At 34.4% G+C, this 17,086-nt stretch overlaps 2 protein-coding genes across 3 annotated transcripts; both read right to left on the reverse strand.

The window, feature by feature from the left end:
* Window positions 1–1,364: 1,364 nt before the first annotated feature.
* LOC18612190 (Actin-like ATPase superfamily protein) lies at window positions 1,365–9,126 on the reverse strand. Its single transcript, XM_018114029.2, has 7 exons — window positions 8,451–9,126; window positions 7,686–7,833; window positions 7,056–7,247; window positions 5,407–5,535; window positions 3,518–3,687; window positions 2,558–2,688; window positions 1,365–1,853 (listed from the first exon to the last, which is right to left on the reverse strand). Exons 1-7 carry the CDS (start codon window positions 8,659–8,661, stop codon window positions 1,773–1,775), a joined length of 1,062 nt encoding a protein of 353 aa, XP_017969518.1. The 5' UTR covers window positions 8,662–9,126; the 3' UTR covers window positions 1,365–1,772.
* A 1,387-nt stretch (window positions 9,127–10,513) lies between these two features.
* On the reverse strand, window positions 10,514–15,735 carry LOC18612191 (polyamine oxidase 2). Of its 2 annotated transcripts, none has more exons than XM_088807102.1 (10): window positions 15,198–15,735; window positions 14,425–14,540; window positions 14,137–14,225; window positions 13,920–14,033; window positions 13,578–13,665; window positions 13,346–13,431; window positions 13,135–13,241; window positions 12,152–12,245; window positions 11,623–12,052; window positions 10,514–11,221 (listed from the first exon to the last, which is right to left on the reverse strand). In XM_088807102.1, the coding sequence occupies exons 1-10, from the start codon at window positions 15,235–15,237 to the stop codon at window positions 10,913–10,915; spliced, it is 1,473 nt and encodes a 490-aa protein (XP_088663228.1). In that variant the 5' UTR covers window positions 15,238–15,735; the 3' UTR covers window positions 10,514–10,912. The 2 variants fall into 2 exon arrangements, with proteins under 2 accessions (XP_088663228.1, XP_088663231.1); XM_088807105.1 differs by having other exon boundaries at window positions 13,346–13,427; window positions 13,574–13,665.
* Between the last annotated feature and the right edge of the window lie 1,351 nt (window positions 15,736–17,086).

Consider the following 17,086-nt stretch of genomic DNA (forward strand, 5'->3'; position numbering starts at 1 on the left):
TATTTATTTTATTTTTTATTACATTTTTAATCAAATTTATCTTTAATTTAATTTAATTTAATTTACGTAACGTTAACGTGATTTTAATGTAAAAAATAAAAATATCACATAATCATGTTATCATATCATCTAAAACATGTTATGTCATTACTTATCATGACAAATTAACATACCACATGATCATGACGGGACACAAAATGATGAGTAATAATTTATTTTAAGGTTTATGATTTGGCCTTTGCTTTTTATGTGTGCGGAGGTTGTTCTGGTTTTGATATATTATGATGGTTGGTTCTTGTCCTGGCACCCCAAAAGTTAGGCCCTTGTTTTGTATAGCTCTTTAGGGAACTTCCAATTCCTTGCTTATTCAATAAAAATTACATTTGAAAAAAATATATAAGTAATGATAATTAATTATAAAAATTTATTAAATTAAAAATATAAATATAAAATATTTAATTAAATATAACCTAATAAAAAGAGTTGAAATGCAACGGGAAGAGTATACTTTTTAATTTAATCTTAGGGGATTTTATATGTTTTCCCTTTTTTTTTTCCTTTTTCTTTAGGCAGCATTGTTACCCATTGGCTTGACCCTTTCGTTCCTACTTTATCTTCAATGGAATTGGAAATGCTAAAATGGTCAGATGAGACGGAGGCCAAATGGAGTTCCAATAGGTACAAAAAAATTTAGCCCTTGAAGTTGATCAAAATTACCTATTATGCATTTGTATCTGTCCACACTTTTTCAGACCAAATGGCATGGTCCATGGTCCACGGTCCTTTAGTTCAAAAGTCATGCAGGATGCATCCACGCTAGCTTTGATTAAAGCTTCGCAATCCTACTAAACCGATTGGTTTGACTCTGTCTGTGAACCGGTCATTTCACCAATCAGATTCGAAGTATGTTCTGAACCGGGTGTCCTGAAAAGTAAGGTCAAACAGGGGGGAAAAAAAAATTGTCGCACCGTTTTTTACAGGTTGGATCAACCAAGTAAATCCGAAAAGACCAATACTGTCCCTTTACCGGTTCAACTGCCGGTGGTTAAAACATATAGAGTTAGATACTATGGTGAAGCATTTTTCTTTTTCAAAAGGAACATGCATTAACTAAGAAACAGTAGGATATCTAAGTTAACCTAGCAGCTTCAGAAGTGAAGTGACGGTGGGCTAGTATAGAAACTCAATGAGGATTGTAGTACACAGCAAAGCAGTTAATGAAAAGCAGAACATAGTTGGTAAAGGCACATTGATATCCTTGCTGAGGGAAATGCATGATTAATCTGTTCCTGCTGCAGCTCATTCAGGTACTGAGTACTTTGCAGCTGCAAATCACATATTTTAAATGAGGTTAGAGATGAGACTGACAAATAGCAGTTGCATTGCATCCAATTGAGATTCCCATTTTTAGTTATTGCTCTTGTTTTGCTATTCAAAAGACCACCTCTAAAAGCATCACCCCCTAAAAGAAATACCTAAGAAGATAAATTATTGGCTGTATATTAGCCATTGCAGTACAGGAATGCCACTGCTCCTTCATAATTTTCTATTTAAATTGTTTACACCTTGACATGCAACAGCTGTTCCACAGGTAGCTATCAGAATTCTGAATTCAACAACGAAATCTACTGTAAGACATAGGCTCACAGATACTGGAATCGTACAATGCCTAATACTATACCGCCTTATAGTTTTCATTTCAAGCTGCTTCTTTCCCTTTTAGTTTATCCTTCTGCTGTACAATTGAATTCTGAATCATGATTTATGAATGATCAGCTTCGATACGCTTCCTGAAGACATTCTTTCATGAGATCGTTCCAAGCTAGCAATGCTGCTCCAACCGCAGGCTCCACCTGAAATTCATGCAAGAAAACAGCCAAAAGTAGTGATATACGTAAAACAACACATTTAGCATTTGCATAAAGCATGCTAGTGATGGCAACTGGACAGTGTTAGGCCAGGAGGACCTCCATCCTACCCATCCCTTGCACTAAAGAACTACCATCTGCCAGTCTGTCACCTACAAGTTTCACAGTCATTCTTCTAAGACATTTAATTTGGATAGAGCAATGACTCGAAGAAAGAATTTAACTGTCTTGTGAGATATTTAATTGGCAGAGTAATAGTGTATAATCCATATCTGCAGGATGAAAAGCTACATGCAGGCAGGCTCAGCTTAAACCTGCCCCATCCCAAAACCATGTCAAGGCATAACAAATGATTCTGTACTTGCCATGACAATTAATTATCAGACAAAAGTACTAGTCTGATGGTGCAGGCCAGCCAACAGACCCACTTGAGCAGGAACATATTGCCATTCATTTATCTCATCTTCTTGTATGTTTTGCAGGTCTGATATTAACTCTGTTATTTATTCCTAAACAGCAGTTTTGGCATTTTGCATCTCCATTTAATTTCCACTCTGCTAATGTTCATAGCAAGAACATGTGACAACTTTTGTCAGTAGAGCAGCCAAAAAAATGATGACTGCACATCAAACACAATAATGTGGATAATACTTGTACCGGCCACTTGGACTAGACTTAACTATTATTACCTTTGGCCTAATTGGAAGGGCCCCAGGGTAGTCCTTGGAGATAAAGTCCATAACTTCTCTTCCTATGTCCCACCTCTGGTTCGCTTCAAGAACACCGCCAACCATAACAAGAGGAAATGAATTTTTTTCATCTGCAAGGATTGATGCATAAAAATGGAAACTTAGCTGGCATATTCTAATCAACCTATGGCAGAGCTATCAAGGGACAGATTTCCAAGTTATACATTATTACTTCAAAAGTACATAATATGCTATTTTGAAAGAACACATAGTCGTTACCGAACTGATGATCACAATACTAGTAACAATAAGAAGACTGCACAGTTGTATAAAGCTTTCAAATAATCAAATAATTTATGGCAGAGAAATGAAGGGAGAAAATAATACTATAGAAAATTACTTGTTATGACTTGGGATCACATGAGTTTAGCAAAAAACATTAAGATTCAACAGCTACATGAATGACCCATGGTAATAAGAAAATGCTTAGCAGTGTTAAAATGAGCATGCAAAAGATTAGGACCTAACAATAAGGGAAATGGTCATTACAAGCTTATAATCCAAATAAAGCAAATACTAACCAAATGCAGCACTTGTAAACACAAGATGTGCACAGGAGAATTGCCCTTACAACCTAAACAATAATATATTTAAAGACCCATGCGCTGGGGGGGGGGGGGGGGTAAATAGACCCTCGATTATGTTCAAAATCACCAGCATGATATCCATCTAGGCCTACAAAGTCAATTCTAATCTTATTATGTCTGAAAGATATAACAAATAAAACCTATGTTCTCCATATATTCAGAATTTCTACAAGAATCAAATATCTTTGTGTTAAATTTAGTCAATACTGCACTATCTGACACTACAAAGAATGTTTTGCTTTTGTATATAGGAATAATTCAACCAAACAAAAGAATTCTCCTTTTATTTCAGATTTGGCTTGATACGCCCTACCTTCACCACACAAGCCAAGTCTCTGAACAACAGCTTTTACACTCAAAGCCAACTCTTGAACTGCCTCTTTCAAGATCTTATTCGCAACTTCATCACCAGCCTCTGCACAAGAGACAACAACCGGAACCAGTGCTGCAATGCGAGCCCATGATGGATCTGCATAGGTCCACCTAAATCAATAAGAGAAAAACAAATGGAATTCAACATTTTATTATAACTAAACCATGAAACTATGATTATATCAATCTATCCCACATACTTTAGTTGATGTTACCAACTTAGTGACACTACCAAACCACTTCTGAGAAGTTTCAGAAACAGTGAGAGAAGAGAAAATAAACTTCCTACATGATAATTTAGTTAAAAAAAAAAATTAAAACAAACACCTGTGTACAAAAATTAATAGGACATATTGCATCCATCATCTGAGACCTTTTAAATTTAGTTTCATTTCATCCATGACCATTTAATTGAAATGTAGTATCTCATGACCTTTTATAATCTTGTTCATATCATCCTTCTATTATTAGCAACTAAAAAGTTGACGAAAATGACCCTATAAGCAACAAGTGGCATGCCATGCAGCAAGAGAGGATAGACATATAAGGTAAATACCACTCGTCATCCATGACTTTTCTTGCAGTTTCATAATCATCCATCAGTTTTTCAATTGCAACATAACACTGTAACCACTTGTGCGTGGTTCAGTATCATCCATCTGACTGACTGCCATTAGAAATTGTATGGAAGTGGCTATGGAAGCAACAGCTAAGATTACACCTGTGGCAGGTAATCTAGAAAACAAAGGTTCAAAAAAATAGTAAATCCAGAATTTAACTCATGTGCCCAATAAAGTCTATAACTAGTCTATCATGAAAAAAAATATGAGTTTATAAGACAAATGAATTGATAAATTCTGGAAAAAAATTTTGAGATTTATGTTAAAAGCTATTTGAGCTTAGAGAGATAAAGCAAGAAAATAAATTTGGTGGAAATAGAAAAGAGGAAAAGAGGATATACAAAGGAAAATCAAGAATTGTGCTGGTGCCAGCAGAAAGCCTAGTTGGGCAACATGGTAACTGGTGTGAATATAAGGAAAAGTAGAGAGGGGTTTGCAGTTCAGGTTTCTGATACTGGAAAGGAATATACGAGACATGTGAGAAAGGAGCAAGAAAAGAGAATAAGGGGCAATAAGAAAAAGGGAAAAAAAGAAAAGAAAAGGAAAAACAAAAAGAGTTATAATGTGGTTGCTTCATTAATACTTATTTATACATTTGCATGAGAGGTTCTGTCCATTTTTTTATGGCAATACAAAAGATTAATCACATTGAACCATTTTAAAAGGTCAGGCTTAATTAAATTGTTTTAGATGAAAGTGAAATTCTATAGAAAGGTTACAGATGATAAGTGCAATTTACCTTGTTTTTTCCAGCCCCACATTTGGTATATGGCATGCCTCATTTTGCTTACATGATTTGTTGACTTCTTATTGCTTGACTAATGAATGGATTATAGTGACACACTTATGAAAGGTCATGAAGTATAATGTAAAAGTTAAAAGGTTATGGATGAAAATTCAACCTACCCTAAAAGGGCACAAAATGACTAGTGCAATTTGTGCAAATGAATATGAGTTCTCAGTGGACTAATTTTGTGATTTATTCATATCCTTTAATTGACAACACAAACTGCAAAGAATTCTAGGAGGCAATTATAAGCCATAAATTAAAGCATCAATCCATAGATGACAAAGGACCACAAATATGAAAACTTTCTTAATTGCACATTCATTCACATTTTTCCGCCATATTTGATTGATCAACAATTTGATTTATCTTTTTAAAAATAGTTGCAATAAAGAGATATCAAGACCAAAATTAGATAAATACCCAATTAGTTCATCTGCAGAAGAAAGACCAAGTGTCTGCAAAATGGTAGATTCAAGCATGGTATGTGGACCTCGACCATCATGAGCCCTAATTACAGCAGTTAGTGCCAGTGCGGCTATTCCATATCCACTGCATATAAATAAATCAGAACATCAAGAAAACTACACTTATAACAGGTCATCGCAGAGGCAAACAGAAAAAGCAAATAGCAAAAGTATCCATCAATTGATAATAAATAGGACCAGTAAAAGTTCATGTAATTAACGATGCAGCTCATCATCCCTTCAAGCTATTAGAATTATAGAAGTTAATAAAAAGAAAAAAAGACTAAAAGAGGCTTTACTAATTAAGTGTCAAAACAAACTTTCTAGAGATAACTTGTATTAGCTAGCACTTTTGCTTCTTTATGTCTTTATACACTTATCTTCACCATTCTACACCCGTAAGTTTTCAATTTCTACACTTATTTCTAACTTTATTAACATCTCAAAGAACTGATAGCTTCATACAGCTATGGCAGACAATAAAGGAGATACTAATATCCCTATAGAATCCTTGAAGTCTGCTGTAAATGAGTAAAAAAAAGGTTGCACCAGACCTAGACAGCTCTAAAAATAATAGCCAATTTAAGCAAAAAAAGATAATGCTAATCTAATCCTTGTAAGGTACAACTGCTCTCCTGTAAAAGTAGATGCCACCAAAACTGAATAAAAGAATGCAAGCTTGCAGCAAAGAGAAAAGAAAGTTACAAACCATAAAGGGGTTCTATCCAGTCTATAGTTCAAGATAAATTTCCAGAAAAGTTTTGTTGCCTTCCCAAATTATCCAAACAATTCAATTTGTTGTTGTAAACAAATTCAACAATCCAATTGAAGCATAGCTAGTATAATGTCATAATTGCTGCCATGACTGTGTAATTACTAGTGTCACGAAAACTGTATTTGTAGCAGCTGTCTGTAGGATTTCAGAAGAGCAGAACCACAGAATCTTTATGAAAACTCAAAAAGATTGAACGCAATTGTCAGGTCTTGTATATGTGATGTTTAACCGTGAATATGGGCCAAGTTGGTTGTCAAAACCCCAAGCAAAATTCACTTTGAAAATTGGTATATAAAAGTCAAGTACGTATTGCATCAGAATTTTTTGTGGTGTTTGATGAAGTGTGGTGTCTGATAAGCCAAGTTTGTTTTTGGGTTAGTATCATTTGGTTCTTTTAGTAAAATTGATTCACTTAGGATAAATGCTTTTCAAATTTTTGTAGGAAATGATAGTGCAGAATTGTTTTGAAAGAACAGAATTTTCTTTTGATCAAAAGTCTAAAATAATTATGTTGATTTCAATAAAGTTAAAGTGCCGATCTCAATTTAAATACAAATTGTAAGGCATCAAAATAATGAACTTGAACCCATTTAGAATTTTGTATTCAAATCCTAGAGATATCCTAGAAAAGAAGTTTAGACTCAAAATTTTGAGCTCCAAATTTAAGTTCCCAGAAATTCCTTAACCCTTAAGCTTTGTGTCCACTAAACATCATTAGAATTAATAAGTCCAACAGTGTAGAAACTCTTATGTCTGAAATTGAATATTAGAGCAAAATTAAACAACAAAAAAAGGAAGCTAAAAATAAAAACAAAGTCACAATCATGCACCTTCCCCAATCACCTAGGACAGGTCCTGCGCCAGCTGCTCGAGCTTCTCTGCCATCTTCTGTGAATCCATATGCAATGGTTCCTGTACCAGCAATTAGTACACAACCATGGAGCTTACCCATTGTCCCACTAGCCAAAGCTGCCACAGCATCATTTCGTACATATAGCTTTACATGGCTGGGAAATATGTCTCTATACAATTCATAGGCAGATTCATAGATGACTATTAATTACATATTTGTATAATGAACTAACTTCAGGTAAAAAGAGAAGCAAAGGGTTATATGAATTATCATAACAAAATTTGACTATTTCAGGAGAACATTGATACACACAATGCATTTGTCAAACACTCATGCAAGAAATTTTTTCTTTATTAACAAAAAATGTCACATATTGCACATGCAAGGTGAATTACATGGATTTTCCTAAACATCTGTTGATTCTTATAAAACATCAGAATTTCCATTTCATTCAAAATGCACTCTGATTCTCCCAGAATATAAAGACAATTTTAGTTTATATATTCCAAGTTAGCGATAACAGGTTTCACATTAATTCTAGCAGCTTCAAACACGATGGCAGTCTTAAATCAACTGATATAATCAAACTGCAAGATGTAGAGCAAACCTAAGCCAGGTTAATATTCTTTGCTCGTCTGTCGGATGGTTAACACCAGATACAGCTAAACAAACAGCTCGAACTGCAGATCGATTTGAACCAGACTTTGAAAGAGCATCTGCCATAACTTGCTCCAATGTTTCTCTGGCAGCAGTTTCTGCAAAATACAGAAAATTGATAACCACAACATTGGAAAAAACTAACAGTATGTGATATTTTCTGGCCAAAAAATTAGAAGGAAAGAACAAACAAATAACAAAAACAAGGCAGTTTGAGCTGTTTGTATCTTATCCAGTATATCATGTACAAAATGTGTAATTGCAATAAAATATTACAAAAAAATAGGCTTGCCAATTCAGGCTCTTCTAATTGTGTCAAATTGTTGCTTTTGCCAAATTGCTAAAAGAGAGCAAAAGCTAATAGTAAAACGCAAAATCACATATGATTGAGAATGAATAGATAGCTGGAATGTTACACATATTCACACACAAGTATTTCGTATAAAAGCAAAACCATGCATTTCTTTTCTCACAAAACTTTAATATCCATTAACATGTTTTGCCTTTTGCTTTCCAAAAGTCAAAATGCAAGTAGCGAAAGCAACAACCAAAATCAAGCCTGTCTTCCACATTACTTCGGCTGTCCACACTCCCTTCTGATCACTCTAGTGCCTCCTAAAACTACTGAATTAAACCCTCCCAAATGCTAATTTGCAATAACAAATGAAAGAACGGGGCCCCACGGTAAAAGAAAAATGCGAGTGAGAGAAATTACCGCCGACACTGTTATGATTGGAGCAGCCGGCGACGGCACGTGCGAGAACGGGAAGAGGGTCGGGAAGGGTGTCGGAGAAAGGCATAATTGGCATACAAATGCAGACAGTGGAAGTGGTTCCGCCGTCCAATCCCAAAATCACCTGCCTGTTACTCGCCACCGCCACCTCGTGCTCGAAGTCCCAGATTTCCCCGTTCCTATATCTCTTCATTGCAGAAAAACTTTTGACGATTCTTATCGGTAATAGTCAAAAAAAAAATTGGTGGGATTTTCAAACAAGCGAGAAGACGGAAGGAGGAGAAAGAAAGGGGTTTAGACACTAGTGGAAGAGCCAAATGGAGAGCGAAGAGTGACGATTTATTTGATCAAACTAATAAACGGGGGTTGGGTTTGGCCAAGATTTGAAAAATAGGGAAATAAAAATAAAAATAAATAGAAGTGAGAGAAGAATAATGTCCGACTTGATTCGGACGGCTAATATGCCAAACGCTAGTAGTTCGATGATTCGATCATTGGATTCCTAAACTTCGGCTCCGTGCCTCCATCTGTCATTTTTCAAACTCCGGGACTGGTTGACCAACAAAAATGGAGGCTTGGCCTTGGATCGCCTGCCCGCCTGCTTTGCTTTGGTGGACTGGGCAGGACCGAGGGTAGGACTAGGACGGTTCCATCAAACCTGATCGAGTGTACTGTATATATTTATCTCTACTCCTCGTAGGTCGGATCCTAAACGGGTCCCAGCTTTCAAGGACCCAAAATAAAAATCTTTTACTTCAAATTTTTTTAATGAATTATTTTTCGTATATATTTTCTGACGTGTTAAGAATAATTAAGGTAAAAAATTTTAACATAATTAAACTACAAAATTATGCTTACACCTATAATAATTAAATTACCCGTTAGACATACCTATTCACTCTATTTATAATTATAACACATGACTCTTTAAAAAGCCATCCTTTCATGATAAGCCCGCTTTTTCTTTGCTTGCACTCGATCCAATCCTTTTGTTTGAATTATCTAATCTTTAACTTGTCGTTGTATTGAGATTGACTTATCATCATCTTTTTTTTAATTGTTAAATCACATGAATAGAGCCGAATGAATGAATCTCTTTTTTTATTACAAAATTAAAACACAATCAAATTCATATCAATATCTTAACCGTGTCGAATATGATTAATACATTTAAAATAATTTAATTAATCTTGTAAATCCATATGTTTATTAATTTGTTGTTTAAGTTTAACTATTTTATCATTATAATAATAGATTTTATAGATGTTATTTATATTGAACTCTATTATATTAGGTGATATTTTTATTTGTTATATTTGTTTATATTTATTTATTTTAATTTGGAATTAATAAAATTATATTCTAATTATAAATATTTTAATTTAATCGTGTATTAAATTGAATTGTGTTAATCACACCGTATCATATAAAATTTATCTCAACATATGTAGTATAAGTTTTAACCATGTTGTGTCCTATTATGAGATTAGTGAACGTATTCAACTAATCATATTGCGTTCATTTTTATTCTTATTATGTTTATCCGTATAATTATTAATACCCTAAATTTATACAACTCAAGACGACACATACTATTTTTTGTCACTCTAAAATCTAAACTAATCAAAAGAATGAAAGGCATGTGTATATATATATATATATATATATATAAAAGACATGAATACTAAACATTAGTGACACAATATAAGTGAAAGCCCAAAAGAAAGGAAATAAAACATTCTTTGAGGAAAATAAGAAAAGAAGTGTCCGTCTTTATGGGCACCTTTTGTCTTGTTGCACGGCACTTGCTCCAAATCTTGTTTTGCTTCAAATACAAAACAAGGTACTTATCCAAAAGATAAAGATTTTATACAAGACTAGATGAATATCATCCAATCTTATCTGCTGTTTGTTTTGAACTATTGCTACACGTGATAAAATGGACAATGAATGCTTCAGTTAGGATTTCTCACCTTCTCCTAATTACCCAACTTCACAGCCGAGGTGTCATACACACCCATAAGAGACGCACACAGAAAGAAGCATAGGTAGAAATTGTTTCTTTATTTACCAGACTTATTATGTCACCAGTTTGTCTGATGTAGTGGATGCACCTCAACTAATAACATGCATTCTGAACACATACTTCACTCTCACAAAAGGCACCCCCGTGCGCCTCTACTACACATTCTTCATTCAACACTAGACTGACTACATTACCATACTATTCCTTGTCTGGATACAAATACGTCTAGCTATGCCACACGGTGTCTGACTATACACATCAACCAATGCTCTTGATATTCACAAGAGAAAAAGTGGTGTTTCCACAAGTTCCCCAGCTACGTCAATGAAATTGGGAATAATGCGCTAGTCAAATCCCATGTCAGCATATCTACAAATACATACTTTGGGAATACACCAAGGCACGGGGAGCAAGAAAGTTACATACGGGAGATTAAAAGCGGGACAGACAATGATGCTTCCTCGCCCATGACTGGCTGGAACAAGTCCAACTCTCCATATCGCTCCAGTACACGCATCCTACAGTCCTCAGCAGCCTTCAATCCGGTTGAAAATGCACCGTGAATAGACCCTGGGTAGCTCATACTTGTTGCCTCCCCTGCAAAGAATAGGTTATCCACTGGAATCCTTAACCTCTCATACAGATCATGGGCCTTGCCTACTGCATCATAGCTATAGGAGCCAAGTGTATCAATGTCTGTGCCCCATCGAGAAACAAGATACTGAATCTGTGGGTTCAAGAAACAAGCAAATTTACTTAGTAGGACTGGGTGAAGTGCAGAATCTGAATAACATGATCTGTAACTTTAGATACAGACATTAGCGTTAAACACAAAATTGAAATTTGACTATATCATACTTGAATTTATTAGATATTTGATTATAATTCCACATGAATATATGCTTAAGAGAAAAAACCAACAGACTATTTGTGAAAGTTTATAACAAAACTTAGTCTTATCATGATGTAAAAGTTCTTCAACTTAATAAAACATCTATAACTGTTGGTGCAGGGAACTGACACAGACAAACACGGTTTATAAATGCTCAAGAGTCCCATATGTCAGTTTTTAGGCAGGAGCATCCTCCAAAATATAGAACAAAACATATCTTGAAAATTTTGGCTTACCGGGGCAGAAGCCTCTGGAAGGATCTTCCTCAGTTGCATAAATGCAAAATTTGCAGCAGCTTCATCAGACATTTTCTCAATGTCTCTGGCCAGCTGCCCAGCAGGCATATACACGAGGACAGAATGACCTGTGGCCTTGTGAAGGTTTAGAAAGTAGCTGCAATCATAAGTTGTCTCAGCAACAACTCCCAAAAACTCCACATTTGGCCAAAAGACCTTGTCAAAGTGCAATATTATTTTGTTCTCAATCCCCACTCCGAGGTCATCAATAGCTGCTTCCTTCCACTCTGGAAGCTTTGGTTCAAAATTGATTATCTTGGATTTTAGTACCCCTAGAGGAACAGCAACAATTACAGCATCAGCTGCAAATGTAGTTCCATCTTCCACAGTAACCTTCACTCCGTTGTAACGCCTCACTATTTTTGTAACCCTAAGGACAAAAATATTACAACAATAGACATTAGCTGATAAAGTCAAATCCATGCTACAGGACATACAAATTGGTGAACTAATTTTCAAATGAAATTACCTGTGACTCAAACGGATGTCAAGACCTTTGGCAAGAGTGTTAATGACAGGAAGATAGCCCCTGACCATTAGCCCGTGACCGCCAGGTAACAGCTCTTCCTGTGTATAGAAGACAATAGAAACAGAAAATTGTAAGACAAGAAGAAGAAAAGTGTGAGTGCATACGTTAAGTGAAGCGAAACAAAAAAAAGAAGCCAAAGAAAGTAGCTGAGAAGCATCACAATCAAGCAACTTTAAAGGAGATTCTAAGCAAAGGTTAGAACATGATATGATAATTTGGCAAAATGAAATCATAAGTTGAATGCCTCAAATAGCCATTCTTAAATTAATTTGTACTATTTTTTTTTTTGTATCCTACTAGGACCTGAATTTTTGAAGACCATTTGCTACATAATTTTACAAATGATGCCTGAAAGGAAACAAAACCAAAAGATCCTATATTCCTATATGCCTTCCCAACATCATATAGCAGGGACAGTCACATTGGACTTTCAGTAGCCCAAATGGGACAATTTGTATAGACAGGATATACAAATATTTGTTTGGTAGTTTATTTCTTTATTTTTATATTAAATGCAAAAGATTTAGGAGAAGAGAGAAAAATGGATTTTACACAAATTTTTAAAGAGTGAAGAAGGTATGTTACTGTGTTGGATAAAAGTCCAACTCATTTGAAAGAGAGTCTGAGAAAATTTCGTGTTGGTCGAACCAGCAGCTTAGGAACTAGGACCAAGCTCTAATTTTAATTGAAAGATTTTTATTCATAGAGTACGAAGATATCAAACCCTTAAAATGTTCAACAGTCCAATAACATTCTAGACCTCCATTCCACATTTCAGTTTCTATTGTCTGCCCAAGAAAACACATCCCCAATATATATAATTTTTGGTGCTTATATTGAATGAATTTATTAAGAAGACTAAGTTAATGAACCACAAAACTCAAACAATTCAAATAAAACCTCAAATTTCTATATATGAAAACCTGCCTGATCCCAGCTTTTAAGTGAGATAGTATCAGCATCTGCAGCAAACCAACCTTCCATTCGGCATAAGTACCACTGGAGTACCTTATGTGCAATCCCATCCAACCTGTAGATTAACAAAGCAAATTTTGAAAAGTCACATTTTCAAAGTCATAAAATGGGAGATGAAGAAAAAGATGCATGGAATAACAGAGTCACATTTGACTAGACCTTAATTCTGGTCTTCTTTCAAAAACAATTGAGAAAGCACGACTTATAGACATGTCGTCACTGTGCTCTAGTCTCACTTTATCTGTCTGCAAATCACGCAACAGAAAAAGACACAGCAAATCAGATTGGGACAGAAAACAGTTCAAAGAAAAAAAGCATTCTAGTTCTGAGGTCTAATGCACAATAATGTTAGCACCAGAGAGACATTAACCAATAAATAGACAACACTTGCCTCTTTCAAAATGCACTCAAATGCTTCTCCAACCTTGGTGACCAACTCCTGTGGAACTTGACGTCCATCCATATCAAAGAGTGCATAGCTGCAAAGAAAATAAAACACATTATCACCAAAACTAACATTTACAGTGTGAGGAAATATACAATATCATAAAGGAAACAAGACCATCCTTTTAGGAAATAAATTTTTTTGTGCCATATAAGGCGAAACCACTTTTTCCTATATCACAGATGAAAAGTTCCAACATATAGAACAAAAAAGGGAAAAAGCAGCATTCAACATGCTCTGACAAACATATAAAATCAAAGTCTAGGTGTTTGAATAACTGCTGCTCACCTCTCCAAGTCATGGTCATACAACACAGAGTTATCACCACTAGTCCGGTAAAGGGGGAGTCCAAGCCTACTGATCAATGGTGCCAAAGGATTTTCTTTGGAAACTCCATGCAACCTGAAGCATATATTTTTGGGAAAGTGTTAGAGGCAAAATTAACTTACACAACTGAACAGGACTTAAATATATATAAAAAGAATGAAAAAGGCAGAAACTGTACCATGATGCACCAAGGTCAACTGGAAAACCAAAGGAGTAATCGGTGTGAACTCGACCACCAATTCTATCCCGGGATTCTAACACCATAACCTAAAAACACAAACAAACAAACTCTATTAAATTTTAAGAAAAAATGTTAAAAGACAAAAGCTTCCATCTCCAAAGGGACAGCTAATGCTTAGAACATGATATTTTGTCAAGTCAGAGGTATCGGGTTTGAATCTTGACGAGGGGACCAACATGATTTATTGGACGAAAGAAAGTTAACTAGGTTAAAGGTTTTTGTTACCTGAATTGAGGCCTCACGGAGAGCATGTGCAGCCGCAATTCCCGCCATTCCAGCACCAATCACGATCACAGATGGTGACCTTGCTTGCCTCCTCGCCCCATTTGAGTAGCAAAGACCTTGGAAAACAGTAACCAAAAAATTTAAGCAAAAAACAAAAAGAAATACTAAAACATTACTACTATTATATTATAATAAGAATTAAGAGGAATGTCAGTCTACAGCTTTTTAACTTGCTAACTCAATTGAAACTGCCAATATCATGAAAATTAAGTACACAAAATAAAAAACAAATAAAACAATGAAATCCTTTATTTCATCAGCGTGAGCGCATACCCACAACACATCATCCTTTTGTTCTTTTCTGTTCCACGCCTTGCTTACGTGGCTCACTAACGCCACCTTTTAATTCTCCCAAGTCATTCTTATTCATTTCCACTTTACAACAGTTTATACCACAAACACAGTGGTCAAACACTCCAAATAGTAAAAATATTTATTAAAAAACAAACGATGCATGAACTTTTCTCACTAATTTGGATCATCCTTTCGTGTGTTAATATTTTAGAGCACCCGCTTATGACACCAAACTAAATAATTTCATATAAATTTAAACAATCAGTCATTTTATATATATTAAAATAATTGCATGTTGTCACACTGAGTCGCGGTGTCAGATACGCTGCATCTTAGTAAAATTAAACAAAAAAAAAGAATTAAAAATTAAAAAAAAAATAACCGACAATAGAAACGACGAGAAAGAAGAATAAACCAACCTCTGCGCAATTGGCGACTACTCTTGTCTGTAGGCTCCATGGGTTAACGATAATTCGGAACTAAGATCAGGATTGGAATTGGGATTAAGATTGAAGAGAGGATTATGATTAGAATTACTATTAAACAATAATAAAGGTTCAGTGGGTTTTTTCTCGAATTTAAACAGTGAAGGAGGTAATTGAGGAGAGTAATGAAGAATAAAAATTAAAAGGCACGTTATGAAATGGTTGGAAGAATTCAGAGAACACAAAGAAGAAAAACCCAGGTTTCCCAACCAGCTCATGCGAATTCCTTTCTTTTTCCGATTCTATCCCTCTTCTTCTTCGTGTTTTTTTTTTCTATTAATCCTCGAATGGCCAGGAACCGGAACTGAAGAGATCGAGATCGAGATATCGATCCAAGGCTTTAATCGCCGGAGTATTGAGATTTTGAGGTGGGGTACGATTGGAAATCAGAAAAAATATCTGAGGATTTTCTGTTGGAGGTGAAAGTGAGAGAAAATTCTAGAGAGAGAAGGGGCTTTTTGGGCTTTTGCGGAGTCCTGGCTTTCTGGGTTGGCTACCTTTATAGAGCTGCTCGTGCCAGCCAAGGAGGTCGAGAGGTTTATGTGTTTCCACCCTTGAAGGTAAAGATAGAAATGTACTCGCTCAATCTTGATGCCACGTGGGGATATTTTTTACCAAGTTGGAATTAGTTGAACCCAATAGGCGAGGGTTGGTTAAACCGCGGTGAGGGATACGAGCGTTTTTGGCATTGGATAAGCATATGCTGATATATTATTGCTGGCAAAGGTAAAAGGAGGAGAACAAAAGAACAAAGGAAACTGAATTTATACGTGTGAGCTAAGACTTAAGGACAGTTCACTACATCATACTCAGTCACGAGATTTTTCTTATTAAAGTCGAGCAAATAAAAATTTAATCAATGGAAAGATTATATAATATATTTAAAATTAATAAAAAATATATTTTGATATTTTATTTAAAATATAATAAAAATTGTTATTAATTTATCATATTTTATGATTTCTATTTAATTATTTTTAATAAAAATAAAATTCACAAAATTTAACTTAAAAAACTTACCTATATTGTCTCTGGCGTGTACGATTAAAAAGGACAGGTAACGCCTAACCGTTTTGATTTTTAATTATGACGATGGATGACGGATAGCTTATCAAGGGAATCAAATCTTGACTTGAGGACGACATGACGGAATGGCCCAAAATTTTTAAAAATTGAATCGCCTCATCCCATGTTGTTTACGTTTTCAATTTTGGATGGCTTATGTTTAGGTCTCACTATTTCTCCCCAAAATTTTCTTACATGCAATCCCATTCAGCCACGTTACCATTGCATCAAGATGGAGACGTAAAAGTATTTTGCAGAGCAATTATTAATTATTTAAAATATAATATTAAAAAATTTAAAATAAAATTTTATTTTTTTATTACATTTAGATATATTTTTATATTTTTATTTTAAATCAAATGAGTTTTTATTGATTAATTATTTTTTTAAGGACAAAATTATTGACTAATTATTATCGATTAAAATATCATTTATTATTTTATTTTATATGATAATGATGTGATATGTTAATATTATATAATATAAAAAAATTATAAATGGTATTTTGATTAATGACTTTTAGTTAACTATTGATCATAAAAGTTTATTTAACTAAAAATAAAAATAAAAGAGTTTGATTTAATATAATAAAAAATAAAAAATTATTTAATTTTCTTAAATAATTTAAGAACTTTTTAAAGTATTATACTATTTTTTAAAAATGAATTCGAAAATAATAAGAAACATTAATAGGCCACCCATTTATCCTTAAATTTATCCAATAAATTTTTGTGATATTAGGTGCAACATAAATTAGG

This window comes from Theobroma cacao, chromosome 1 (assembly GCF_053813885.1).
Source record: "Theobroma cacao isolate CCN51 chromosome 1, ASM5381388v1, whole genome shotgun sequence".
NCBI classification, from domain to species: Eukaryota; Viridiplantae; Streptophyta; class Magnoliopsida; order Malvales; family Malvaceae; genus Theobroma; species Theobroma cacao.

Bases quoted from the DNA above. Each gene is read 5' to 3' on its own strand.
- LOC18612190 (XM_018114029.2), bottom strand. From the start codon at position 8,661: ATGAAGAGATATAGGAACGGGGAAATCTGGGACTTCGAGCACGAGGTG. The intron at 5,536-7,055 runs GTGCATGATTGT...ATTTATATGCAG, and splicing joins GTCCTAGGTGATTGGGGAAG to TGGATATGGAATAGCCGCAC. The intron at 1,854-2,557 runs GTAATAATAGTT...CATGAATTTCAG, and splicing joins CCCTTCCAATTAGGCCAAAG to GTGGAGCCTGCGGTTGGAGC.
- LOC18612191 (XM_088807102.1), bottom strand. From the start codon at position 15,237: ATGGAGCCTACAGACAAGAGTAGTCGCCAATTGCGCAGAG. The intron at 14,541-15,197 runs GTTGGTTTATTC...CTGTTTTCCAAG, and splicing joins TAGTCGCCAATTGCGCAGAG to GTCTTTGCTACTCAAATGGG. The intron at 13,242-13,345 runs GTCTAGTCAAAT...GTTAATCTACAG, and splicing joins GAAAGAAGACCAGAATTAAG to GTTGGATGGGATTGCACATA.